This window comes from Lepidothrix coronata, unplaced genomic scaffold (assembly GCF_001604755.1).
Source record: "Lepidothrix coronata isolate B3197 unplaced genomic scaffold, Lepidothrix_coronata-1.0 Scaffold159, whole genome shotgun sequence".
Lineage (NCBI taxonomy): Eukaryota > Metazoa > Chordata > Aves > Passeriformes > Pipridae > Lepidothrix > Lepidothrix coronata.
Window position 1 is genome coordinate 1,001,927 of NW_016690339.1, and position 26,880 is coordinate 1,028,806.

At 36.3% G+C, this 26,880-nt stretch overlaps 1 protein-coding gene across 5 annotated transcripts in view; it reads left to right on the top strand.

Annotated features, from left to right (window-relative positions):
- Window positions 1–26,880, top strand: part of SCAF11 (SR-related CTD associated factor 11) — a 49,247-nt gene that overhangs the window by 3,611 nt on the left and 18,756 nt on the right. For 4 of the 5 annotated variants that reach the window (XM_017829178.1, XM_017829181.1, XM_017829176.1 and 1 more), the window contains exons 2-7: window positions 11,622–11,700; window positions 12,550–12,704; window positions 22,059–22,136; window positions 23,830–23,933; window positions 24,985–25,052; window positions 25,706–25,761. In XM_017829178.1, coding sequence (XP_017684667.1) covers window positions 11,640–11,700; window positions 12,550–12,704; window positions 22,059–22,136; window positions 23,830–23,933; window positions 24,985–25,052; window positions 25,706–25,761 — 522 coding nt within the window. In that variant the 5' untranslated portion in view covers window positions 11,622–11,639. Of the gene's footprint in view, window positions 1–5,527; window positions 5,547–11,621; window positions 11,701–12,549; window positions 12,705–22,058; window positions 22,137–23,829; window positions 23,934–24,984; window positions 25,053–25,705; window positions 25,762–26,880 lie in introns of those variants that run through there. The other variant, XM_017829180.1, reaches the window with a different exon arrangement.

Genomic DNA, 26,880 nt, shown 5'->3' on the forward strand with positions numbered 1-26,880 from the left:
CTGACTTGGCAAAGGATGATCAAAATACTGCATTTAATTTATTCAGGAAACAAATATATACACACAATATATATAAATATATACACACAATATATATAAATATATACACACAATATATATAAATGCCCTGTAGGCATTTGTGCATCTGTGTCTTATATTTGCATGTGTTGTGCTTAGATGAATATTTTCTCATGTTCATTTTTTATTAGCGAGTTATGCTGTCTCACAAATTTATTTTGATGATGAAACAATAGTATTACACTTCTTTCCTCCATGAAAAAAAAAGAATTTGAATTTTAACTAAAAAATATAGTTTGTGGTCTGTGGTATTTCCTCTGAACTTTCTGAGATTCTCGGGTTTGCTGTGTGTATAAATTTATATATATGTGTATATATATATATATATATATAAGAATACATAGAGAGAATTGGGAAGAAGTAGAAATACATCTTCCAGAAGCTGGTTTTTAAAGCCTAATAGTGTGGTAAAATTGCAGTATCTGATCAGTTTTTCAAGTAGACACCAATAATAATGTCTTTCTAAATGCATTTTTTAAGGATTGGTGAGCTCCTGTTAAAATACAATCTTTGTTCCTCTGTTATTAGGTCAGTAAGTACTGCTTAACCGGGATCTGCCTTCACAGGTACTATCTGTGAGTAAACCCAAGTGATGCATTTAGTGATGTTTGGAACTTTTCCAGGCTAGTATGAAATTGCTTGGAAACTTAAAGTGAGTTAACACTTGTCCTCTCTCTACTTACTACCTGGCTTTTGTTAGAGTGCCAGCAGTAATAAGGAATGTGAAATTCCATGGGATCAGTGTTGTGACAGAAGTCTTCATATATGTCCATACCTTTAGATAGCAACAGAGGCCAAAACTGCAGCAATGAAGATTTCTGCCTTTCTTGGTGTGCCACAGGAGAGGTGGAGACACATGAAACTGGGCTGTACTGATACTCAAAATTTGATTATTAAGGTAGAATCTGAAGGTAGATGCACGGTCTTAATTGGCCTGGTCACTATCCAGAGCAAATAGCTTCAGCAGGTCTGGACATGGAAGGGACAATCTTTTCTGCTTTCTCTACAACTACTGAGTAAGCACTTCCTCAATGCAGTTTAACTTTTTGTTAAACATTCTTAGTTTGTTAACTGTTATGTGAGAGATAGTGACCACTGCGGATATGGATGGGTGTAACTAAAAGTACTTGGAAGTCTTATGAAATAGTTGGAGAAAATCAATCTAATAGGACTACCTTGAGCTCGTTGGAGTTTTGGTTTAGAGATATTACTAAATGAAGATGTCCATAACAGTGAAAGTATATTCTTCTCTATTAACCTATGCAATTGTGATTTTTAAGATGCTATTTCGTCAGCCCAATTAAGAAAGGTACCTTATGCAACTCTTGCATAAGTGAGTGGGTCCCAGTGGTTATTTTGTGGTTGTTACTCTGGCAAGAAACTATGAATGACAATTTGAATGACAATTCATCATTGTAGGGAGCTTCTAGTACTGTTGATGTGGGAGACTTAAGTTCTTTCTGAGGCTTTGCAATGACATAGAATAGAATTAGAACAGAATTATAAACAAACCTAGCTTGGTTACTTAAGAATTGATAGTAAAGTATTGTTTTGTTATAGATAATTTCTTGATGCCGTACACATGGTGAAGCCAAAATGGTAATTAGCATGATTTTCTATTAGACTCTCTTCACAAGTTGAAAGGAAAGTAAGGTGATGGAGTTCAGGTTGTATTTTCAAGCTCAGATCTGACTTTGCCATCTTACATGGTTAGTGGTTTGTATTACCTTTTTTACATTGCTACTGGTGTTAAGGAGATCTTCTCTCACATACTTCTCTTCCATTCCTGGCCACGTTTTTCTAGCTTTATTTTAGCTGTCTTGAAAGTTATCACTGAATAAGGGCTGTGAAAGCAAGATCAACAGTAATTGAAACTGCTTACTCCTCATCTATCTACTACTTCTGAAATGACATCTGATCCGTTGTTATTCTACAGATGTTGTTGGAGATTTCGTGCAAAATACAATTATGCTTAAAATTATTTTAGTTGTCATAAATCCTTTGCAGACTCTGTTTTTCCACAAATACAGCATTTCTTTTTGTCCTGGTTTTGTAAGAAGTTAGTGTAGGTCTTTGATCTGAGCTTATAAAATATTGTTACTCAAAGCCAGAAGAACCTTGAGGGCTATGTTTTTGACATCATAGCTTTTATCTGGTGCATTTTTTTTAAAAAAGTATGCCTCAGAGAGGCAAAATGTACCTTTAAATGGCCATGTTATTTTCTTTATTTTGTTTGGTTTTGACTCAATGTCTCTATGTTTTACATGAAATCTGAAGTTTCTTTTTGTGGAAATAAAATTTTTTAAATACTGAACATGTCATCTCACTGAAGTCTTGATTTGATGCTTAAAATGAAAGATCAGCATGCTTTTAATAGAGGACTCAAGTTCAGGGTATTTTTATCAAGCCTGTGTGTAGGTTCTATCCAGTCTTCTGTAGTGCATTTTTTTCCATTTAAGTTAATCCATGAAATTATCAGGGAACCTATGCATTACGTAAATTTTGTTAGAGGAGTGTCTTTCAGTTTGGAGGAGTTCAACATTCAGACTACTACCCTGGTTGTAGGTGAATGAAAAATTAGTGGTAGTCTGTAGTTGGACAACTGCATGCTGTTTCTTCCTTTGATGGATTCATCCCTTTTGTCTTTGGCTCAATATGCTTTTCTTATCACCTACCACTCTGTTTCTGTTGCCCATTACTTTTTGCATCTTCAGTGTGGTTCTTGCTGCTGCCCCTGAGCTTTTCATTTGAGTTCAGTCTTACTTCATCAGTTTTGCCCATCGTTTTCCATCCAGTGTTGAAAGATGTTAGCTTTTCCGCTTCTGTCTTTGCAAGGTCTTTTGGTTCTGTTCCTGCATCCCTGGTGTTTAAGTCCGGCTATTTGGGTACGATTAGGATGGTATTAAGAAAAAGAAAGATGGTCTTTCTAGTTTCCTTAACATCAGAGAGATGACTGTAACAAATCCTGCTGTGTTGCCATAGCACTGGCTGAAGTATGCTCATTCATCTTGTGGGAATGTTGCATGTGTGGTGTAGCAGTGGAATAGGAACTTAAAGTTATTCGTGTGGGCTAAACACAGATCAAGTTTATGGGGGAAAAATTAAATGCAATGACTTACAAAGATTTATTGAGTAAATGCAAACTTTTTTTTACCCCCCAGATCTGTGTCATGGCTGTAATTGGAAGGGTTATTTGTGTAGAAAGCATGTTCTTGCTCTGAGTAACCCACTGCCAAATATCTGCTCCTTGGTGGAAAGCATGAAAACACTAGTGCTTCCAAGTGGCAAGAAAAAAGTACCTTTTTTTTTTCTTCTTTAAACTGTTCTTGGAAATGGCTGAGCCATTTTTGCTGACTTTGGTATGTAATGCTATCCCTTCCAGCTGCAAAAGTGTGCATGTGACTAAGGACCCTCAGCAGCGGAAGGCAAGGTCATGAGTTTATGCTGATCTGACTAAGTTGCTTCAACAACATGCACCATGACAATAGTACCTAATCCCTAATGAGTTCCTGTTGTTTTTAAGTCTCCATTTCGCCCAGTTCAATCACAGACTACTTAGAAGAAACACCTAAGTGCTGAAATGTACATTTTGTGAGAGAATATTATATACACTTTTTCATATTTCTTTGTATTGTGGTAATTACTATTGTATTTCAGTGTTTTATTATCAGTATATGAAATGATGTGACTTAGCCAGTGGCACACACATATGTTTTCTCCATGGGGGTGGTTGTGGTGTAGTGGTTCTTCTGTTGAAAGTCATATCATACACATGCATAGGAGGAACAGCAGCACAGTGCATATTGCCTTCTATTGAAAATACTGTTTTGGAAAGCAGAATAAGATGGGCTTTTAATTTCTGTGAATATACATTTTTTTCATCTTGTATCAGTCTTTAGAAGGTTTTATTCATCCTGCCTTCTGTATATGAAGCTGTTTTTTTCACTGGGGAATTAACTATGGCTCCAATGAATGTTTCCTTCTTATGACAGTTGTGAACCCAGTTGGGCACTTTTGTAAAGATTAGTTTGGGGATTGTCTTGTATAATTCAGAACATCTTTGGAAAGCAGTGTTAGCAGCAGCAGCCTTACTGAGGAGCTACCCTGCAAAACTGCCTTAGTTCAGCATGTAGGGAATCTACAGGGCTTTGTCCTCACTGCTTTTGCATTGTCAAGAGCTGACACAGTCTTGAATAACCTAATTTGTCCTCTAGCAGAGTGGAAAGGGGTTTTCTCACGAAGTTGAGAAATGTCACCAGGTGGGACACAAGCATAACTTTATATTACGGGTTAGATTGATCAGCTGTAAATATATACTTTGAATCAATGAAACTGCATTGTGACAATTAACTCCCCAAAGTGCCTTTTTTTTCTACTTCTCCTTGCTGACTAGCAAGTTTAGCTTTATCTAGCTCTTGGTCTGCGAACTGAATTTTCTCTAATACAAGGCCATCTTGGTTGTCAGTGGTCACCCTAAACATACTAATAGTATATAACTGTCATTTCACTGTTCTGTGGCAGGTAATGTCGCATGGCTTGAGGAGTTAACCAGCTGATGGCAGATACTGAAAATCCTGTAGGGGTAATTGATTTAAATTGACTTGTGGAGAAATCTGCTGATGTACAGTTTCTCATCACCCTTAAAATGAGTTCAGAAGATACCCTAAACTTCTGCTACCTATCCTAGTGGAACAAAGTGTTTTATGGTAGACAGTGCAGAAAGAGGAGAAATAAAATTTACCTCCTGTAGTTAGTTACTCATCAGTAGCAGTAAAGTAACTAGTTCAGTACCATACTCAGATTTGTCCTATCTAAAAGCTGCTAACTGCTGTGAAAGCTTGTAATCAGTTTTCCTTCACGTCTTCATGAGCTTCTTCAGAAAATGGGGCTTTGTCTTGTGTGCTAGCATGGTGAGAACTGATGAATACAGGAAAACCTTCTTCATTGTGTTTTTGACACAGAGAATCAATATCCCTTTGATGCTTTAGCTATTTTGGTCCAACATCATACCATTTGTGGCTTGATGGAAACATCAGTCTTTGTATGGATTGTCCCAGTAATTATGTGGATGATGGGTAAAGTATTCTAAAGTTACTGTTAGTAATTGTAGAATACTAAAGAAACTTGGGGATCAGCATAGGTTGTCAAGGCACTGATAAATGAAGTGGTACTGCTGACAGTGTTTGGCTACCTTTTTATATTATGCAATAAACAGAAGTATTTTACATGCTAGATTCTATAGAGTTCAATCTGATTTGTAGCAGCACTTCCAACACACAGGTTTCTGTAAAACACATGGTTTGTTCCATCAACCCCCCGCCCCACTTTATAGAATATTCTCAAATATGTGAGGTCTTACTAAATAGCATCTTTATTACTACCCTGATGTTTTGCCTATGTCTTGCAGGTGCTCCTTTGTTAGACTTCAGTGAGGAACACTGCCTACTCCCTTGACTCAATGTGAAAAGGTCTGTACAGCAGGTTTTGAGGCAGTTTATATTTATAAGCTTTATACAGAAAGATTACCCTGTGTGTGTGTCCACTCTAAGGTTCTAAGTCTTCCTTGAAACTCTTGTCTCTTTGGATAGTCAGACAGGTTACTAGATGATAGTTGCTGCATCTGAGCCACTGCACCAGTTCTCAAGTGCGTTCGTGCCTGTCTTCCTTCCTTAGGAGGCAGTACAGTGTTGTACTGTGCAGTTCTGTGAGTGCTGACTGGACATGCGTGTTGAGTGTCTGCAGCTGCTGTTCACTTTGTTATTGTTGAGGTGGCCACAAAAATGAAAGCATTGATTCCAGCAGGGACATAGCTGTAGCCACAGCATCTGCAATTGAAGTGCGCATGTCGGTGTCTTGCTGCCAGACTGTGGAAAAAGAAATCCAGAGGAGGATATCCACGGTGTTGCTTTGGGTGTGGTTTTTTACCTTCTTTTGTGTAGGCAGGGGGAAGAGCAACAGATGGCAGTGGACTGTTTAGGATGGTATAGTTCTAGCCATTTGACTGTGATAGTTTTATCCTGTGACTTTACCTTGTGTTTTCATAGACCTGGCAGCTAATCTGTGTACAGCTGTGTCCTTGAAGGGAAAGCTTGACAACAAAGTCTTAGCTGTTCTAGCACTCCCAAAAGGGGCAATCCCATTTTATGTCTTCCCTCCCCCATTCTGTCACTTGCAATGTCTTTGGACACCTCTGGCTCTTAGCTGAGTCTGCTCACCCTCACTAGTGGTAAGAAACAGAGCTGCTTCTTTTGGTGGCTGCAAGCTGTTAGATCAGATTAGCTCAGCTCTCTTGGGTAATTGCATCCTTAGAGGGCCTGGAAGGAGTCTTTAAATCAGCAGTGTGTCCTTGCATAAATAGCACTGATTCTTTCCAAGGCACTGGTTCTACATGAATAGGCTTAAACCACCTATAGAAAAAGATTTCTCTTTTTGTTCCCCAAAGCATAGATAGCACTGGTCTTTTCCTTTCTCCTCATCTTTGTTTGTTCTATGGCATTTGATTTGGGAATTCAGACAAGGTGAAACTTGAGCATATAAAGAGTAAAGAAACTCTTTAAAAAAGTCCCCCTTTACATGTGCTTGTTGGTTCTATTCTCACTAATGTTCTGGGCCATGAGATTTTATTACACAAAGGAGAAGATCCAGGATAAGTGCTTCTAGATCCTCAGTTTAGCCTTCATTTATTGGCAGGCAAGCAACATTACTCAATTGTCACTTGAAGCAAGTCTACTGTCCAGGCTCTTCTGACAAATCAAAAGTTTTTCCAAATAAAAAAAAAATAAGCTGTGAAGGTTCTTGATGTACCTTTACAAATACCCAATAGCATCTTTTTTCCTATTCTTTTTCCTGGTGCATGTGTTGTGGTAGACATGTAGGTCAAAAGATTTTCAAATGTTCAACTGCCATTGAAAATGCTAGGAGTTTCCTCAGCCCATCTCCAAGGTGGCACAGGACTTCTGGCAAAATTTTTCAAAATTTTCATTAGCAGCTGGACATTTGTCCCATAATGGTCCAGAGGTTATGGTGAGGCCATTTGAGGAACCCCAGAGGACACTCTGTGTTCTGTCATTTATTACTAAAACAACAACAATAAAAAGTGTTTTTGTAAATGTGACTATTTATTAAGATATATTTTCCTTAAAAACATATTTGCTGAAGGAAGCAGCTTAAACCTCCTTCCCAGGTTTCTTAAAGACCATCAAAATGCATAGGGCAAAACAGAGTCCTACCTGTTGCTGCCTAAAATTTTGATGGGAGTAAAGAACGTTAATGTTGTTTTATTAAGCAAATAAACTCTGTATACTGAATGTCTGACTGTTTTTTCCTATTTGAAACTGATTGTTTCTTGAGTTTCTAAAAAATCAAAACACAACTAGGAGTCCCCTAAATCCTTTTAAAGTAAAATATTTTAATAGAAACAGAGCAGTCAAAATAAGCTTACTACTATGAGTATCGGTGCCACATGTGTCTAAGAAGCTGAAAGTTCAATTACAAGTATTTCCTGAGTTAAGTCTGTTGCAGAAAGGAGTAAGCCAGTCTTGGGCATCATTTTGCACTTGCTCACTTGTTGCACGTGTTCTGGATTTCCAACCCCTTTTCCAGTTGAACTGGGGTACTTTTGTGTAGATGAGTCTCTAGACTGTTACTGTGTTGGAGGAAGAGTGTATTTAGTTGTTGCATTTTATTTACAGGGCGTAAAGAATGCTTGTAAGGACTTTGTCTTATAGTCAGGCAAAATGGAGGCATGTTCTAATTTCGTATGTCGCTTATAATTAGGCTACTATAATTTTTATTCAAATTACTTTTCTATGTCTATTTAATTTTAAGATTTTAATGTAATAGATTCATTAGGAAGTTGAGAGGCATGACTTTGAACAGACCAAGTCATTTCTTTCTGTGTGCACAGTGAATTAGTGTTGAAATACATCTGTATTTTTAGGTTGTGAATTGTACGAAGTAGTTTGTGTTAATATAAAAGGTAAATCACACTTATACTTCTGTGATATAGGAACTTGTTTAGTGTGTAAATGGCACTTGGTCTCTTTATGGAGTTCTTTGAGTACTTCATGAAGCTGTGTTCCTCAGATGGACAGTGACAAATCTATTACTGCAATCTACAGTTAATTCTGTTTAAGCACTTTAGTTGGCAGATGTATTCCATGAAAAAAAGAATGGGAATTTCCTTTGAAGACTAGCCTAGAAACTTAAATGTGTAACTCCTTTAAAAAAAAGGGAGATGGGGTAGTGTTGTGTTATGTTAATATCCTTGTGTACTGTTCTCAATTCAATGTACTAGAATACCCTTGTCTTTATCTCAAATATGAATTGAAATAAGGTATTTCTCTTATACAGTAATTCCATTGAGAACTTAAAAAAGTACCGTCTTGGCTGTAGTGCCGTGCTGTCTTTAGGCATTCTTAGAAAGTATTTTATCTGTAGAATTGGGAGGGGGTTGATTTTTTTTTTCGTCAGCCTTAACATAGTATAGCACTTTTTGCTGTCAAGTGCCTTGTATGTGTAGGTCTTGGGGTATATTCTAATATTTCACATCAACTAGGTATCATAACTAAAATGTGTTGGTCACGAGTCAGTGGAATCTGGCATAAGTACTCGGTGGATATTAGCATTTTTCAAATACGTATTAGCCTGATCAGACATGGTTAGCCATGGATGTGGACATACAATCTTCACATGAGCCTATACAATTTGGTAACTGGGAGAACAAATTAAAAAAAATAAAATTTTTTTTCATTGTCCTTCCTCCAGCCAAGACTTACATGCATGGCATATAGCTGGAATGATAAAGTCTCACCAATGCTTCCAAATCTCTTTGAAGTTTAAAATAATCTAAAGGAATAGGTCACATTTTGGGACAAATAAGCGTTTTGTTTTCTGTGCTGTCTACTCTTCTTAAACCACCAGGTTCTCTTTTCCTAACTCTGTTTTTAATTTTATGAATTTAAGAGTAGTCCAGTGTTAGCTCTTCTCCTATTCCGATGCCTGTGATGCCCCTTTTAAAGTAGTGCAGAAAATAATCTTTCCAAAGTAAATTTGTTAAATAGTGTTTAAATTTTTATGATACCTTTTACTTAATTTATAAAAATTTCAGTATTGTTAAATTCCTCTTCTGTGTTAAGTAAAATGCGATGTTGAACTGACAAAGTTGTGCTGTGCAAAGTGATCTGTGAAATGCATTAGCAGCACTCAGAATCTGTTTAAATAATAGGTTTGTGAGAAGAGTGGTGTAACCCCACATAAGTGTTTTCAGTTGCTGCATGTCTTGGATTTACTGATATTCTGTCAAAATTTTAGGATCTCTGTTTTTCTAATTATTGGAAGTGTGCCAGAATTTCTGGGATGTTTGTGTGTCTAGAAAGAGTACAATGGAGTAAAAGGTTACTTTTTCTGGGGAAAAACGAATCTGAAGAGCTTCTCTGTGCTCTGTTTCTGTAATCTGCTGTAGTGAATTCAAGACCTCTTATAATGAGCATGAACTCAATAGCTGCTGCTTATTTCGGTATCTAAATTGTATCTATTTAAATAATTTTCTGTGGATGTATGCAGAGCGTGGAATTCTTGATCTTGTCTTTAAACTGCCTCAACTTTGAGGTGCCCTGGGACTTCTAGAGTTGAGAAAGGTTTGAGTACAGCTTGTGGAATTTTCTACTTCTGTGAAGCATTGCTGAGGTTTTGTCGAGATGTAGAGCAGAAGGGATGTTCTTATGTTTTCCGTATGAAAGCACATATACCGCACAGCACCCCGTGATTTACACTTGCTGGGACCAAAGCCACTTAATTCCTCATGCAAATTGGAGTGAAAGCAACAGACCTCGATCTCTCAAGTTCAAATATGGTTTTGGTGGTCTTACCAGTCCAAATTCGATGCATATTTTGCTTGTTGAAGGCATTAAATTTTGAAGTAGCAGTTTGGCTTTTGTTGGGTTTCATCTTGTCTAGCTTGCAGAGATGGTGGTCTGGGCAGTCACTGTTAGCAGAACTTGCATACAGTTTACAGCATTTGATGCAACTCTGTATTAGTATTAGTGCTAGTAACCAATCTACAGTTGATGCCATGTATCCTAATAATATGTTTTGAAGCAATTTTTTGTATCAAAATGGGATTACAGTGTAGGGGGAAATCCCTTATAGCTAGGCTTTTGTTTCTTTGTCTCTTCGTTTTCCCCTACCCTCAGGTGGCTTGATTCACATGTTCCCTTTGGAGGGATTAAAAAGTAATTTCTAATGGGGACATTGAAGCCATTTAGAATTCTAATTACAGATTTCTAATTAGTTTCACAGTTTTGACCATTTCCTTAGTGAACTGTCGGTGTTTGAAGCATTGCTTTTCTCAGTATAAAGAAATAATCATTAAAATACTTCCTGCTGCCAACATAAAGCAATAAATACTTGATTAGAAGGAAAGTTTGGGGAGGCAAATTCTGTCTCTTGCTCTTCTGGATATCCTGGTGGTAGAGGGAAAGTAGTGTAGTTTGTAAGTGAAATGGGAGGAAATTTGGTTGAGGAGTGTGATGGCACTGAAGAATGAGAATAAACCTCAGTCGGTTTATTTCAGGTTTGAGTGCTTAAAAGCAGATCTTGGTAATTTCTGATTTCTTCAATCACTTGTGAAGTTTTAATTTGTCCTTATAAATAATAATTTTAAAGCTTTATGTAGTTCAGAAGAAAACTGCTGATCCCTCTAGGGCTGCTGGGTTGGAGCTTTAGGTGCATGTGCCATCTCTGCTGTGACTGCCAAGTAGGAAATGCAGGAGATTAGGTCCTTGGTATAGATACTTTTTTTTTCAACTGTTTCATTCTGTATGTAGTAAGTAAGCTTCCAAAGAACATATACTTGCTGTTTCTTATCTGAGGTCAAATTCTTTCAACTTCGATGATGCATATCACTAACATGTACTCTATCCACGTTATCTCTTTCACAGAGCTGTTAAAAGGTGTGTCCTCCCCATTCATGATACTCTGTTGCACCTGTGCTTGTGACCTGTCCCTTGTTTGATACAAATTCTTTTTTTTTTCTGAGATCAAATAGTTCAAATGGTTTCCTTCTTGCTTTTGTCGTACAATTATAAGCTGCTTTCATTTTTCTCACTTGCCACTAGTTCAGTGATGCTAGGTTTGTAAAGCAGCCAACTCTTCTGGTACTTGTGTGTTTAATTTTGCTGCTTTAACCATTTGCAACAGGCAATTTGCAGATTTTAGTTACTGCAGCGTTGCAAGGGGTGATTTGCATAAAAACTTAGCAATACATTTAATTTTTAAAAATAAAAGCACTAGTAGTGGTCTTAAAACATTGCAAAAACTTTGCATTTGTTTAACAAAAGCAAATTTTGAAGTTGGAAGCATCAGTTGCTATTACAGCAGTAATGATACTCATAAATAGCAAACAGATTGTAAATGATCTCTAACTTTAAATGTCATGTGTTTCTACTCTACAAAGGTATAATGAAATGGAGAGCGCTCATTAAATTTTTTATTATCAACTTGCATTCTGAAGTAACTGTGTAAACTGTTTCTGTATTTTCCAGACTACATTTTATAAGAAGATGAAGAACAGAAAGCAATGTGTTCAAGATACTGAGGATCAGAAGCATGAAGGCATGGAAGGTAAAGTCTGTGCGTGTGAAAATATTGAAGTATATTGTTCAGGTTCAAGCTGTGAAGGTCAAATTTTACATTTACACTCTCAATTATTATGCTGCTTGTTTTGAAAGAAGTTGTATAAACATAACCACTATCTCATAATATTTTTCATTTTCCTGTGGGGTCCCCATATTATTTCCTGTCTCTTCTCTTTTTTTACTTGCTGAATTTTAGTAGCAAAACAAAAATGGTTATAACAATTGTTATTCAGAGAAAATAATTTAGAGTAAAATCCCTTGAAGAAGAGTTCATGCATTTTTGTATTCTGAAAACACTTTCTAACTTTAACAAAATCAGTTGCATTTTTTATTTAATGTACATGATTAGGTAAATATTTGAGGATATTCAGATTAAAGTAATTCTATGACAGGAAAATTAAAATTAAGGTAAACCATGTGTATATAAGATAATGTATATAGAATATGCTGGTCTAACTTATTTCATGGAGTGAGTGCAAACACTCCATGAAAGAAGGAGGAATAACTCAGGAAAACTGTGTCTAAATGACTACATGGCCAATAGGAAACACTGTGATGCTTTCTTTATTGAAATAGGACTAGAGCTAACTTTCCTTCATTTTAATGGCAAATACTAGCACAGTAGTCTATGAAATACATTGTATAGCTTTTTTCACCTGAAATACATTCTTTCAACTGCTCCTCTGGCCGGCTTCTTCACTGCATTAGACCTGAAAACTTGCCTTGCTTGTAACTGCAGAAAAATTGTATCTTTTTACTGCTTTATTATTCAAATCTAGAAGGACTTTTTTCAAAAACTGTCAAAAATTCTAAGTGTTAACATTAATAATACCAGGTGAAGAAAATGAAGAAAGCTGTTCCTGTTCTGCTTTGTTGTATGATGGCAACACGTGCCCCATCTGTCTGAACTGCCTTCTAGAGCAAGAGATTGGTTTTCCTGAGAACTGCAGTCATACCTTCTGCATGACTTGTATTCTTAAGTGGGCTGAGGTAAGACTGAGCACCAAGGTGTGTCTTTATTTTTCGGTGAAATCTATTGCATTTAATACTTGCAGATTTTTTTAAAGAAAGTTACAGATTCTGACTTTCCACAGAAGAGTTTCAATGACCCCTTTATAAATAGATTGTAGAAAATTTTCTCCTTAGTGCAATAAAGTGTTTTCTTTCACTAGACAATCTGACTTAGTAATGGTTACTAGAGATTAGGGATCAGTAAACAAATTGGTGTTGGCTGTTTGGAAGATTAGACAGTGTTATGTACATGCTGTAATACTGCAGTGTTATTAGCTTAATCATACTTTGTGTTATCCCTTATGCTGTTTGTCATAGTGTCAACTCTTAGGGCTGAGACCAATATGTGCTCATGTCAGTCTACAAAATGGGTCTGATAAAACCTTAGTTTTCATCTCAAAGGCTTAGTGCTATTCTGAATAAAAAAATTCATTTTAATTATATCTGTTGTTTGTTCTATGTCAATAACTTCATTGATAGTTCTGGAACTTTAAGGAAAAATTACTTGAACAAATCCTTTATGATCTTGTTCTGTTTAGTCCCTTTTCCCTCAGATATTTTATGCAATCATTGCATTAAGTCTAGTGTCTTTACTGTCCTGTAACTTTTTCAATTGTCAGTATAAAACACCAAATTAGTATTGCTTTTTACTGTAGGAGGTTGCTGCTTTTTGTCCTGCTTCTGCTTCTGTGCAGTTGAATTTGTTGCTCATTTTAGTAGAGACCACTGCTTGGTTTCTTTGCAGTATCTTTCTTTTGAAGTAAATTATGATTTTGGTTGCAGTATATCCTTTAGAAAGTTGGTGTCACTTGTATGTATGTATATATGCAATATGCTTATTTGTTGTGTGGCGTTTTTTTACTTGCTATATTTTTAACCTTAATTCTTGTGTTATTTGTTCCTGAAGGCAGACAGTAACATAAATCACTTTCTGAGGAATTTATATGAACTTCAGAGTAGTAAAAAAAAAGGTTATTATATGAAACTTGCTTTAGATTCACAAACCAGATGATAAACAAAGTTTCCTGTCGCCATATTTTGCAACTGATTCATTGCAGTCCTTTTATTTATGAGGGAACAGGAACTTCTCATCCACAATTTTACCCTGACTTCCTTAGCGTGTTGCTATAATGACAGCTGAAAGGCACTAAATACTGACATGCACAGGGAAGCAGTACAGTGCATGGACAGCTTCCTGCTGGATTTGAGTTTGTTCACATTTTCATTAAGAGAAGTTTTCTTGTTCTGAAGAGGCAGATGAATGATATGACATTTTTCTTATCTTGTCAGTTTATTTTTTGTGCCAGAAGTGCTATCCAAGTAGAATAAAAGCGACTGCTCCTAAGAGTTGACAGGTAAAGTAGATGTGATGCCATAAAAATGGTGTGGGGGCATTTCAAAATCTACATAAGGCTGCTGCTGTTGCTTTTCATTAGTGATGTCTGATAAGTAAAATCTGCCAGGCTTCCTCTTCTGAGGTTACTTGTCAGTCGGGCCTGTTGAGTTCATGGAACTCCATTGCCTAATCTGGTAGTTTTAATTAAAAGTAAAGGGGCAAAAGAAGTGTTGAAAACTGGATGACAGATGTTCAGAAGCTTCAGCTGTGAGAAGCAGATGAGGTTTTTTAGATGGAAATGATAGAAACATAAGTATGTGGCTGTTTAAAGCGTGCTCATGCCATGTGCTTTTTGTCTGCTATTAATATTTAGTAACTAAATGTTTGTGTTCTTTTTTGAGAAGTGTTGCATAAGGTTTAGCTTTCTCTGGTGGTTCTTGGTTGATCATAACTAGATAATTGACAAGTAGTCAAATTCAAGTCACTGAGTAATAAAGATATAAAAATTATCTGCTGTTTAAAAGTGTGCTACAAATTCTAAAGATTAAGTATTTTTATTGAATATAAATAAATTGGTTTTAGAAACACTGTTTTCCTGTCTAAGTGCTGGAGAATAAGAAAATTGAGAATAAGATTATTGAATGAAATAAAAAAAAAAAAAAGAGGCTGATGTTCACATCCATCAACATGCTCTTTCGTATATCTGCAGTTGTGCTCCATACATTTAAAGGCTGTGTTCAAGTTAGATGTTTCCTCTGTTTTTCTGTGTTGGATCTGGACTTCAAAATATAACAGGAATATAACGGGAGAAACTACTTCTTTAAACTGTTGTTTTCAAATTGTACATAATCATCGTTCTTCTGAGAGTTTATGGCTTTTGTGTATAACTGTTTAGACTCTAATCAAAACCAGAGTAGTTTAGACAGATGGTAAGAGTTTGTTTACCATTCTGCTCCACATTGCAACTGCAGTCAGGTGTCCAGTACCAGCATATCTTCTGTCTGCAGGCAGCAGCTGTAACACTTTGAAGATCTTACTTTTTAAGAAGTGAGAGAGTGTAGACACATGTGCACTTAAAAGCAATATATAAAAATGGCCCTTATTCCATGACGGGCTAAAAAGGGTCAAAAAATTTGCCACGTAACAGGTCTACTGTATTAGATCCTGATGGATAAATGTGAACATTTAGTTTCAGAATTAAGTAGCAATACAGTTCGGTGCTGTATTTCTTTCCCTTTGAGGAAATGTGTCTAACTGGCTAAGGAAAAGTGAGGGGGAAACCAAGAATCCCCACTAAGAAACTTGTCTTCAGATTAACTTTGTAAAATGCCCCTTGAGTTGTTCTGCTCTCTTTGGCTGTGTTTACTCTAGTTAATTGTGGCACCTGAGCGTATTGCTGTGCACTAAACTCAGTTGCCTCTACTATTAAACTCTCCTATGCTATTAGACTGTCACCTTGTGTCCCTTTCCAGTCCAATTTGGGGGAGTGGGAGGGGGTCCAGTGGGCCATGGGGACCCCAGACGGGCGGGAGGGCGGACAGGGCAGTCCTGCTTGGAGGGTCAGGGGTGGGCAGTGTGAGAGAAGTCCTGTAGTAAAATATGTCCATGGGCAGGATGGGCTCACTAGCCTTCTGGCAGTCATCCTAGGAGAAGGACAACTTTGATTCCAAACCCGGGCAGATGGAGCTCACTTAGCCCTGTAAGGCCATCCATCCAAGAGAAGGACATGCTAATCAAACCTATGTCCTGAGGACCTCGCTGCCACCGTCCAAGCTCACTCGGCCCTGGCAGATGAACCTTAGGATTAAAGGGTGGGTCCAGTTCTGCGCATGCTGCATCTCACCTAAAAAATCCACTGCACAGGCCCGAAAGTTATACCCACATTTGTAAAGCCCTGTAGCGACAGGTGAGGGATGAAACAGCAGGTGAAAGGTGCACTGGAAGCTGCAGACCCAACTCTGCGTGCAGGCAGTTCAGGACATTGGTTGCCTGAGACTGACCCTGGAGATGACAGTCTCCTTCAGCAGCATCCTGAATGACCAAGCAGCCTTTTTCAAGGAGAGCGCTGTTTGCTCCACTCGGAGAGGGGCCTAGAAAAGGTGGCCTAACCAAAGCTCATCTCCACCCTGTTGGTTAACCGCGGCCAACAGGCATATCTTGTATTGACCTCTTTAGCCACCAGTGCGCTTGTAGCAAATGTGGGTAGAGCCCTTCCCAAATCTTCGTACACGAAGCCTAACCATGATTGACTGTGTGCCTTTGGCCATGCTAACCAGTGCTCTCCCAAGCACTGCTGGGCAGCACTTGGTTGGCAGATTATTGGGGGCCGTTTTGTTTAGGAACCTGAAGATTAACATGAATGTCCCTCATCCTGGGCCAGCTGTCAACCACTTCTGTAAATGGACATGGTGTAATTTACTAATGAAGACTTTCAAACTTGAGGCTTTGTATTTTTGTATTTTGTATTTTAGTGAGGCTATGTTAGAAGATCATAAAAAGTAAAAGGCACTGAATCTGGAGCTGAGGTTATTGGGCACGCCCTTCAGTGGGAAAGTGGAAGGACAGTGTAAGTGAAGAATTGCTTTCAGTATAAAGAACATGTACATGACAAAATTGTTCTGCCCACATACCAGAGAGGAAGCTTTGGCTATTTCTGTGTGTAGAAAAAAAAGAGGGGGAAGAGGAAATCAACAACAAAAATCCCCTATCTGGAGTCTTCAAAAACCATGGGTACAGTTGTTTTACGCCAAGGGAAGTAATTACATTAATGTATTTCTCTTGTCTGTAATATCACAAGTAGATTAAAACTAGTTGGGTTAAAACTAAATTTTTGAACTTTTATTTTTTCTGATAAATTTGTGTTTCAGTGGGTAAGCACGTATGTTCTAGATTATAATAATTGGTTCTGAAAGGTTTTAGGTAACGCTAATGCAAAGGGAAGTTAATTAAGCATCTATGGCAAACATGCACAAAGTAGCTAAAAACAGCTCGTCTAAGAAAATTGTGTACATTAGATGAAAACTCTACTTTTGTTTTGTATTCTATTCAAAGCAAACTGTTAAAGTAGAGACAGTAAACTTTTCTGTAGGCTTTTTAACTTCCCTTCTGTTCTTCAGAGTGCTAATAAATGTGCTGGAGATTTCTATCCTTGCTTCTCTGTTAATTCTTCTTATGAACCATCATGAGAGAAGAGTGTTAAAAGTACAAATTCAGTGTTGTCTGCATTATTATAATGTTTGTGTAAGAGACATTGATTTCAGTGATCCTCACCTTCCAAGCTTATTTCTCTCATGCTCTGGTCCTGGTTTCACTCACTCATTTTTCCTCATCTGGAGGATTTGAAAGTGGAGTATATACAGCCATGAATTCTCCAAAGTATTGGAGCATATTCAGGTAGGCCCTGCATATACACTGCACGTGTGTATTTTTCTGAGGGTAAGGAGAGTTTACCTGTATGATAACTGGAATTCTTAAAGTGTATTCTTTCTAATCTGAATTCCTTCTGTCCTAAAGGATATAGGAAGGAAAGAGCTGATGTGGCAACAATCTCCACAGTGATCTGCAGTGCAGGTTAATGAACTAAATATACCTAAATGAACTAAACATACATTGTGTTCAAAGAAACACAACCTAAAAAACCAAAAATAGCAATGGAAAAAACCTTATTGTTCAAGTGTATCCAAGGTGATATATACACAGACAGTGCATCTGAGAAGTGATGTACAGAAAAACTGTATTAATCAAATTCTTTCAGTGCAAAAGTCTGTATGAGTGTTTTTTAGTTTGACTTCAGTTCTTCCGTGTCACTGTATTGACACATTGGCGCTATTGGAACTTGTCAACATTTTATGGCAATTTTGAATTGGAACTTAAGAGCTAGCCAACTGTGTGATGTAGGTAGAGAGAAGAGAGCTGTTTAGACTTATAACTAGGTAGTCTGCTGACGAGGTGTTAAGACAGTAACCTGTTCTTATGCACTCTGTATCTTTACTATGCATGAATGATATTTTGCCCCCCCTCAAAAAAACCTCTTGTCAGAAATAGGGCTTTCCTAAAGCATAACTACAAAACCTTTAAATGTACCTGCTTTTTAGAGGTAGACTGGAAGAAAGTTATCTTGAGGTTTTTACATGCTTCTAGAAAACAGTGCATTTTTTTATATCTTTTTTCTTTCATCAAAATGTGGAGAGGTGCTTGTCACTACATTTGGTGTGGTGGTCTCCCTTTTCACTGAAGGTGGAATTGTGGGCATTGAGATAGAGTGAAATATACAGACATTACTTTTACAGTTTAAACCTCACCTTGAAGCCTGAATTTAGTTATGAGAATCTGGTATTGTTTGTGTTGTTCAACAGGTTAACTAATAAAAAAGCAGTAAGAGTGCAGGCTCATATTTCTTTTTGGATCAGCTTTTCAATACAGTCGTTGATGAACAGACTTTATTGTGGGCCATTGAAGAAAAAAAAATTAGGGGGAGGATTTACTGCAGCAACTTGAATTCCATACTCGCATCTTGTTACCTCGTAACGTGGAGCTTGATGAGGTGGGCATATCTGCCAAAGTTGTTTTATGTTACTGAAAATTCCCAGCTGGAATATAGCAACTGCTTTTGCCTTCTTTACTTTGCTCAAATGCTGTTTGAAGTGATGCAGTTAAAGTAAGGGACAATTACTCCTTGAGTTTAGAGAGCACAGTTTTGTGGTGCTGAAGCAGTTACAGGAATATTGAAATTAAGTTATGCCTGTGGAGCTTAAGGAAGATTTTTTTTTTTTCTAGAAGGCCATAAAAAACAAATAAAATACTTTGAAATTATTATTTTGAAAACTTAGGAACGAACATACATGTGCTCATGGATAGCTTTTCAGGGCTTGCAGATTTTTGTGAACGTTTAAATATTTTATCTAGTGAATTTTCCAGATATCACAGGATAGATGAAATCACTACAGAGCGTTCAGTTTTAACATGAAAACCGAGTAGTTTCATATGGAGAGTAAACAATCAAAGACATTTTGAAGTATGCTGAGCTGCTATTTTTCCAAGAAAAGAACTGTTGGGAAGAAAAGCAAAGCAAGTCACAAATACCAGCTGTGAGGTTCTAAAGATATTGTTGATTACATTACATTAAATGTTCTGATTTATAACGCTATGCATGACACTGTGGTTCTTCTGAGATTGTGACACATTTCACATCTTTTCTCCCTTGTGCATAATAAAAGTGATAGTTGCTCCTTGGACTAGTTCTATCTCAGCATTTTTTTATTGTTTTAAATATTTTCCCCAAAAAGGACAGTCTACATTCAGTGTTACTTAGGATACTACCTAAAGAGGAGAAGCCTCAGAAGAGAGGAATTTCTAACTTGTCTTTTATGAGGAAGGCTCAACACTTTTGTTACTGAACCAGGTTCTCAAAAAAGATAAGAGATGAGTAAAAGGCCACCACTCCTCATAATTGTTTCTTGTAATAAATGTAGCTAACTTTTTTTACCTTTACTCCTTTCTGTGGCAATACAAGTCTGTCTTGCTGTTGGGGAAAATGGAACAGAGAAGTTTGGTTTGGTTTTTTTCCGTTTAAAAGGTTGGATTTTATTTGTTAGTAGACAGGTGAGAGCTAATGCATGTTTAGACAGAAGCAATCTTTAGTTTTCTGTGGGGTACCCTGAGGAGCCTGAGGGTGCACATGCAAGTGTCCTGAGTTTACTAGAATTTCTTTGTGATAATGTTGCGAACTTACAGATAATGCTAAGGCTATAAAAAGCAATTGAGTAGGAGTGTAAAGAGCATGTGATGTTTCTGAATATATCTGAACCTAATGGTAGGTTTTGACTCTTCCAAAATGTTTCCTGCCTTTCCACTACTGTATATAACTGTATTTAGTTGTTAAACATTTATCCAGAAAAACTGAACATTGAACATTTTTCTGGTGGAGCAAAAACACTTGTTATTTGGATTGCTGCTAGTAACACTTATTATTCTGTGATTATTCATTGCAATGAATAAACCTAGATTACTGTGTCTTAAACTTGGGAACATAACTTGACATTCATGTGTAAATTCAATGTAGAGATTGTATTCTTGGATAAACTTTTCAGCTGAGGTAAATCCTGAAATGAGAATGAAAATGGCTAAGCAAATTAACTTCCTCCTACCTATCTTTTACAGTCTAGTATATCTAAAAATCAAAGTATGTACCTTGAAGTTTGCAGCTGATTCAGCAGCTACAGTGCATTGCATGTTATCAAATATCCCAGCTGAATGATAGTGCACTGCTATGTTACTGTGAGTTAGGTTTACCTTGACTACAGGACAAAAACTGTCTTCATGACCTGAGTCCTTAGGGAAGTGTCTTAATAACCCAATATGCTTTTCTTAGCCAGGGCCATGACATTGCTAAGAGCAATGGTATTCCCCAAAAAGGAAGGCTTTTAGTTAGGATAAAATGTCAGAACATCAAAAGGATAGGTAATGGCTTTGACTTACATTCTTGTTCAACAACTTGTTCATGATACTACTCTTGGAGCCTTTTTTTTGTTTTGTGTGATTTATTTTTTTTTTAAATCAGTCTAATTTGGTTCTGTCTACTTCAATTGAAATCAGAAGCTCAGAAACTTCCTGATTGCTTGATGTTTGGGGGCTGGTGGGTGAAAAAGAAGTTGAGCACTGTTTGAAATTGAGAAAAGAATAGAATTAACTGGAAAATTAGAAACCCTGATGAAATGAAAAGACTGCAATTCACCACTGAATTTCAGGACAGAGTTCCTATACAGGTTTCTCACAGCTGCTTGTGCAATTCTAATACTGCATCTTGTTTGCATAAATAAAAATACCCTGAATAGCTCTCTGAAGTGCAGATATGTGCCTCTTAAGGGCATACAATTCATATAGTGGTTCTCGTTCAGCAAGTGAATTGGGGCTGGAGGCTGGCTGTGTGTTTTGGTTTTTTTCTTTGTTTTAGAAGTGTTTTGAACTGAGCCTCTGAAGGCCAGCGGAATTAAGGGGGGTAAGGGGGTAATAAATTAAAAAGTGTAATAATGATAACAAAAACCAACAAAGAACCACCCCTCCACCAAACACATGTCTGGAATTAAAATGAATAAACAGTTCTCTCACAGGAAAAAATCATACCCAATATGGATTTTTCTGAAAGCTGATTCCCTATATGATCCAGTTGAGTGGAGCTTCAGTTGAAGCTTCCCTATTCCATGGTTAATAATGTTTTATTGTTTTCTGTGTTCGTGTGTTTTATCTGATGTAGTGTGGCCTCAATAAAAGGGCATTTAGGTGATAAGGGAAAAACAATAAATCTCTGTTTCCATCAAACTAGGGTAAAATCGCCTTCAGTTCCCTTTTCTTGCAAAATGATTTGTAAAACTGTAGTTGTGTTACACGTTGGGATCTGTTCTCTTGTCTGACTGCAGAAAAAGAGATATGGTATGGTCAAATAGATAAGCAAGATGAGGGAAGGTGTTGCCCTGTTTGCTTTTAACCTTACCAGTTTTGTGTTTTGGGGGATACACAACCCAACGCACTTGCAGTTGAAAATAAAATTAAGAAAATAAACTTAAGAACAGTAAGAAATGAAGTCATGCTTTTCAGTGTGTTATCAACATTAATCTTATATTGAATCCAAAGCACTGTATCAGCTACGAATTAAAAATTAATTCTATCCCAGCCAAAATCAGGACACATTGGTATAAAATCAGTTACCTAAAAAGCATTAAAAAATGAAAAAATGCAGGTAGCTTGATGTAAAATGCTTTCCTTTTTTGAACACAACTTCTGTGTTACATTCTTGTTTCCTTTAGATTTTTCCCCAAGGAGCAAGCTGCTTATATGAAACAAAATACTGAGTGTATGGATTATGTGTTCAAATGCATTCTTACTGTGAACAAGTTGTGATTTTGCGTGCTTCTGTAAGCTACTATAATAGCAAATATAAGTATAGAAAAGTAAGACTTCTCTTAGTTACAAATTTTATAATTATAAAAATAATTTTTCAGACACAGGCTTCATGTCCTATCGATCGCAGACCCTTTCAAGCAGTGTGCAGGCTGGATGCATTGGACAAACAGATAAAGGTACGTTCCAGACTTATTTTCTTAAATAACTTCAGCTGTAGGAGCATCAGAGTTATGCTGAAGCCTTTTATTCATACATCTTGTGTTAAATAGGCTTTAATAAAAAAATAATTGTTGTTTTAATGCTTCTGTTACATATTCGAAGCTAGGAATTATTCTTAACTATTTTTTCAAAGCAAGTATTTACAGTAGTAATAATAATCATAAAGCTACTGTTGCTACTTTCTAGTATCTTTGAGCCTTCCTGATATATCCAAGAATAAAAGTATAGTAATTGGTCTCAAAGTGTTTTTTAAACTAGGTTTTGTAAATGCTATACCAGTTATCGTGCAATACTGCCTTCTTTTTTAGCTGAGGTGAATCTTCTATGTTCACAGCCTCCAGTTCCCAGACAAAATCACATGATGGCAAGAGGAATCAATTAATGCTGAGCCTTGTTTGACCTAAATATCTGAATTTTTTTCAGCTTTCAATTCTTCTGAATAAAACTGATATGAAGAGTAGTTTATCAAGTAGCAAAATGAAACTTCTAATAGATGATCTTGAAAATATATATATAAAGATGCTGATAATTCTGTGTACAATTTTGAAATTTTGTGGTGAAATTATGGTTTTAAGTAGTTCATGAGCTGCTGGTTTTGCATTTTGTGATGTTTAGAAAACAGGCTCTTGGTACCCATTTCTTGTGCTTGTTGAGGTCCAGGTAGTCACCTGTAAAGACACCATCCTGGCAATCACAATCAGATGCTTCCTTCTCATAGAAAACCATGCTTGAATGTTTTATCTTTGTTTCTAAAGAATCAAGGAAGCAGCTGAAATAGGATAAACTGAAGTTTACATTTGGAAGAGTGCAAAGGCTGTATCAAAACATAGTTCAAAAGGTTCTCTGTTTGTAGAACTGCAGTTTAAATAGGTGAGCAGAGAAGAAGGGTCGTGCTCTGAAAAAGAGCCAGCATAGCAGTAGGGATAGGTGGAATGTGTACCCAGAAATGCAGACACAGTGGTCAGCATCATCAGTGGTGCTATCAGGACATTGGCAGCTTTCCCTTTGTGATATTCAGAATTAGAATGCTAGTAGCTTAAGGAGTTGCGTAGAAAGCCGAGTTTTGAGAATGAGGAAATACCAAGTATCTAATGGAAACAATTGCAGTGTAGCCATTGAAGGAACTTCGTAGTATGAAATAAAAATTGTATTGCTTTCTTAGAATTTTTAAGGTGTGGAACCCCAGTATTGTATAAAATCCAGAAGTTATTTTACTCTAGAGGAGAATTTGATGTGTTTTAATTATGAAAAAGCGTGTGAAGTTGAGTGGTGGTTCAGCATTTTCCCTGTGTCTTCTGAGCAACAAACTTAGTTTAAAAAACTTAGCTTACAGATTCTCAGTGAAAGATAGTGAATAGCTTTGGGATACTTGCTGTGGTAGTCTGAATGGATTCTTTTGGTTTTCTGAAATTAGTATGTGTCTCCAGGCGTTGCCAATAATGTATCAAGATGTAGGGGTTTTTCCATTTCGTGAAAAACAAATGAAAAAAGGAGTCTCCAAAGAGTGAAATCAAAATAGTAAGATTTGAAATGGTTTCTAGTCCTTCTGTTTGAGCTCATTTTCTGTGTAGACTGGAAGAGTCTTTGAGTGAATTTAAAGCCCATGTATAGTGAGATTTTAGATTGGATTGACTTTATTTTACAATACAGGTTCAGGTTAAAAAACAGCAAAGGAGGAAGGAAGAAGAAGAAGAAGAAACCTGTGCCTGCAATAAGGAAACTTATAGCCATATGAAGATGAGAAGTTTTGTGAGGTTGGTCATCCATGTAGTTTCAAGCATTTGAATTGGAATATTCAAAATGTATAAAATAACCTGGTTTAAAATGTACAGCCTCAAAATTGTTTCAAATGAGTTTTATTTTAAAATAACTTAATTTTCATCAGCGGTAGTTGAGCTTTACTTTTATCATAGCTATAATTCCCACCTGAATACTTCAAATAGCAAGCAATAAGTAAAGGGCAATGTATATCTTGCATTGAGCTCTGTGAAAGTTGCATTTTTCAAGCAATTCTGACAAATTTCATATTAATTTGAAGTAATATTTTATGACTATATCACATTTTAACAATATAAGTGTTTTTCTTTGATGATTTAAACAAATATCGCTTTTTCTTTCATGTTATCATAAGCCTTGCTAGCATTCCTCTACAACTATAAAACATAGTTGTAATGAAGAACTAATTTTATTCTAGTGGGTGTGAGAGGGAACAGTGGAAATAACATTTCTGTTGTGAGAATCTTATCAATCACATTTGTGAGAATCTTACCACATTTTACTGCATTGTATAAGGGGAAGCTCAGGATTACACAGCCGAATTTCACTAAATAGTGCTAATCTAATGTCAGTCTTTATTGGAATGGATGAAATATACAGAGTTCTTGAGATTTAATGTGAAGCAGACTTGACTACAGAAAATAAAATAAATAAATTTCACCATTATGAATCATCACTGATTTTGGTATTCTTAAAAGTACTTAGGGAAGCAGGTTATAACGTCTTTCACATGTTGTCATGAAATCAAGCAAAATTGAGCATTCAGATTTAATACACGATGTTAACTTTTGTGTAAATAGGTTTTCCTCTTTTTTTTCTATCTGTAAGCTTTTTGAAGCACTGTAGATTTTAATATATGGAAGATGACATTCGTCATACAAGTTCAGGTTTTAATAGCAGTTAGAACTTGGTTTATGTGCGCAAAATAAAAATTTCGTAAAATAGGAGCAGATTTTGTTTGGGTGTTTGAAGTGTTAGCTTAAATATGCCCAGAAATAACTTTTGTAATATCTTATGTTGATCCTGCAGAAGAGCTGTATGTCCAAACAGAGGGCTATTAACAGCAAAATTAAGCAAAGTTGTGACGAAAAAATACAGTAAGTTGGTATTTGTCTTCCATTTGCTAGAATTGCTGTGTTTTATTTGCTAGAATTTGGCTGTGTTTTATTAAGGAACTCTAGAATTTCTTTTCTTGATGCACCAGTTTAATTTTTTTAATTGCTTACATTTGTATATAAAACCCAAATAATAGAAGTGTGGAACTTTTAGAACGGAATTGCTGTGTGTGAAACTCATGTTCTTATTTTACTGGGAAACTGCCTCTTCAATTTTAGTCACAAGTGAAATGGATTTGGTTTCAGCCTCAAGTCATTTTCTGCATCAAGCAGTTGGGAACAGCTAATGACTAGGCTTTATTCCCAGGAAGCTTTTTGGTGAGAGTTCAGACACGAGCAGCACTTAGCTGTATTTTGGAGCTGCCATTTTGAGGGGCTTAATAGGTACTGTTTGCTAAGTCTATTCCTAACTTAGGAAAGTAAGCAAATATCTGAAGAGGTAAAAACTGCTTGATATCTAAAAAGCTATTGTGAAGGTCTGTGCATTTTCATTTTACTCAGTTTGTATGTAAACATTGTAAATGCACTTGAGATAACATTTTCATTAACTTCCCATTGCAATAATGATTTTAACAAACAATCAAGAGCTAATATTCTAAAGTTAAGAGCAAAATTTTGTTCATTATTCCACACAGGTAATATTTTGTATGACAAACGAAACAAGAAAGCTTTGTCTGGGAAGATAAATAAGGTTAGTTCTGATAATGAAACATTTGTAAATGCCTTCTTTCATTAAAACATTTTTAAGACTACCTTTCTGCTTATTTTTAAGGTTAACTTCTATTTGTTAATTTCAGTATGATTCAAACTTTGTTATTTTGTCTCTTTTTGTCTTGAGGTAATTAGAAAATAGTGTTAAGTTATACGAGCTTATTTCTCATACTAAATTTAGTTTTGTGGTGATAAATATTTTCATTTAGATTAGGATGTTACATTGTAAGATCCTGAACCCTGTTTTTATCTGTCTTCATCAAAGGAAGATGATTTCAGCTACAAGCTGTCAACCAAACACCACTGTATGAAGGTTTTCATTATTTACATGAAAATACATAGATGTAATTAAGTAATTTGTTATGTGAATAAGCCATGGACATTATAGTTTGCATCAAGTTGTTTTTTTTTTAATTTGAGATTACTGACAAGAGTGTTTGTCTTTCCAGGTTTCTTGTTTAGTTCATAAATTTTAGCCTATAAACACAGGATTACAAGATGCCAAAGTTATAAGGAGCTGTAAAGGCTCTCGTTTCATTTCTACCATCCCTCCTTTCAAAAATACTTTGTGTCTTTGGGACACAAGTTTTTGATCGGTGGTTTCTTACTCATAGTTGTACTAGTATATGTATTTGCATGAAATAGTTTTAGGCCATAAATTTAATTCTGAAGTGTAAATGCCATCATTCTCTATCATTCTGTCTTACATGAAGTCTGAAAATTTGGAGGAAAAACTGTGTTTGGGTCCCTGCTTTGCCTACTGCCTTGCTTCATGCAGTGTAGGGGCTGAGTTGTCACTTTTATTTGGCACTTATTACACCACAGTTCTCAGGGATATCTTTAGCTCCAGTTTTCCCCTTCTAAGTCAGATATTTAGAAATTTTGGTTCTGTTATCATGTAAACGTAAAGGTACCTTTCAGAGGGTTTGAACTAGAAAGATAGGACTTAATGGTAGATCAGCCTCTAATTTAACTTCATGGTTTAAATATGAATGCTTTCATATTTAGTTTCACTGATTTGTTGTGAAGTATTTAATAGCATTAATATCTCAAATGGTACCTTGTTGCAAAAAAAAAAAGTGCATAAACAAAAGGAGAA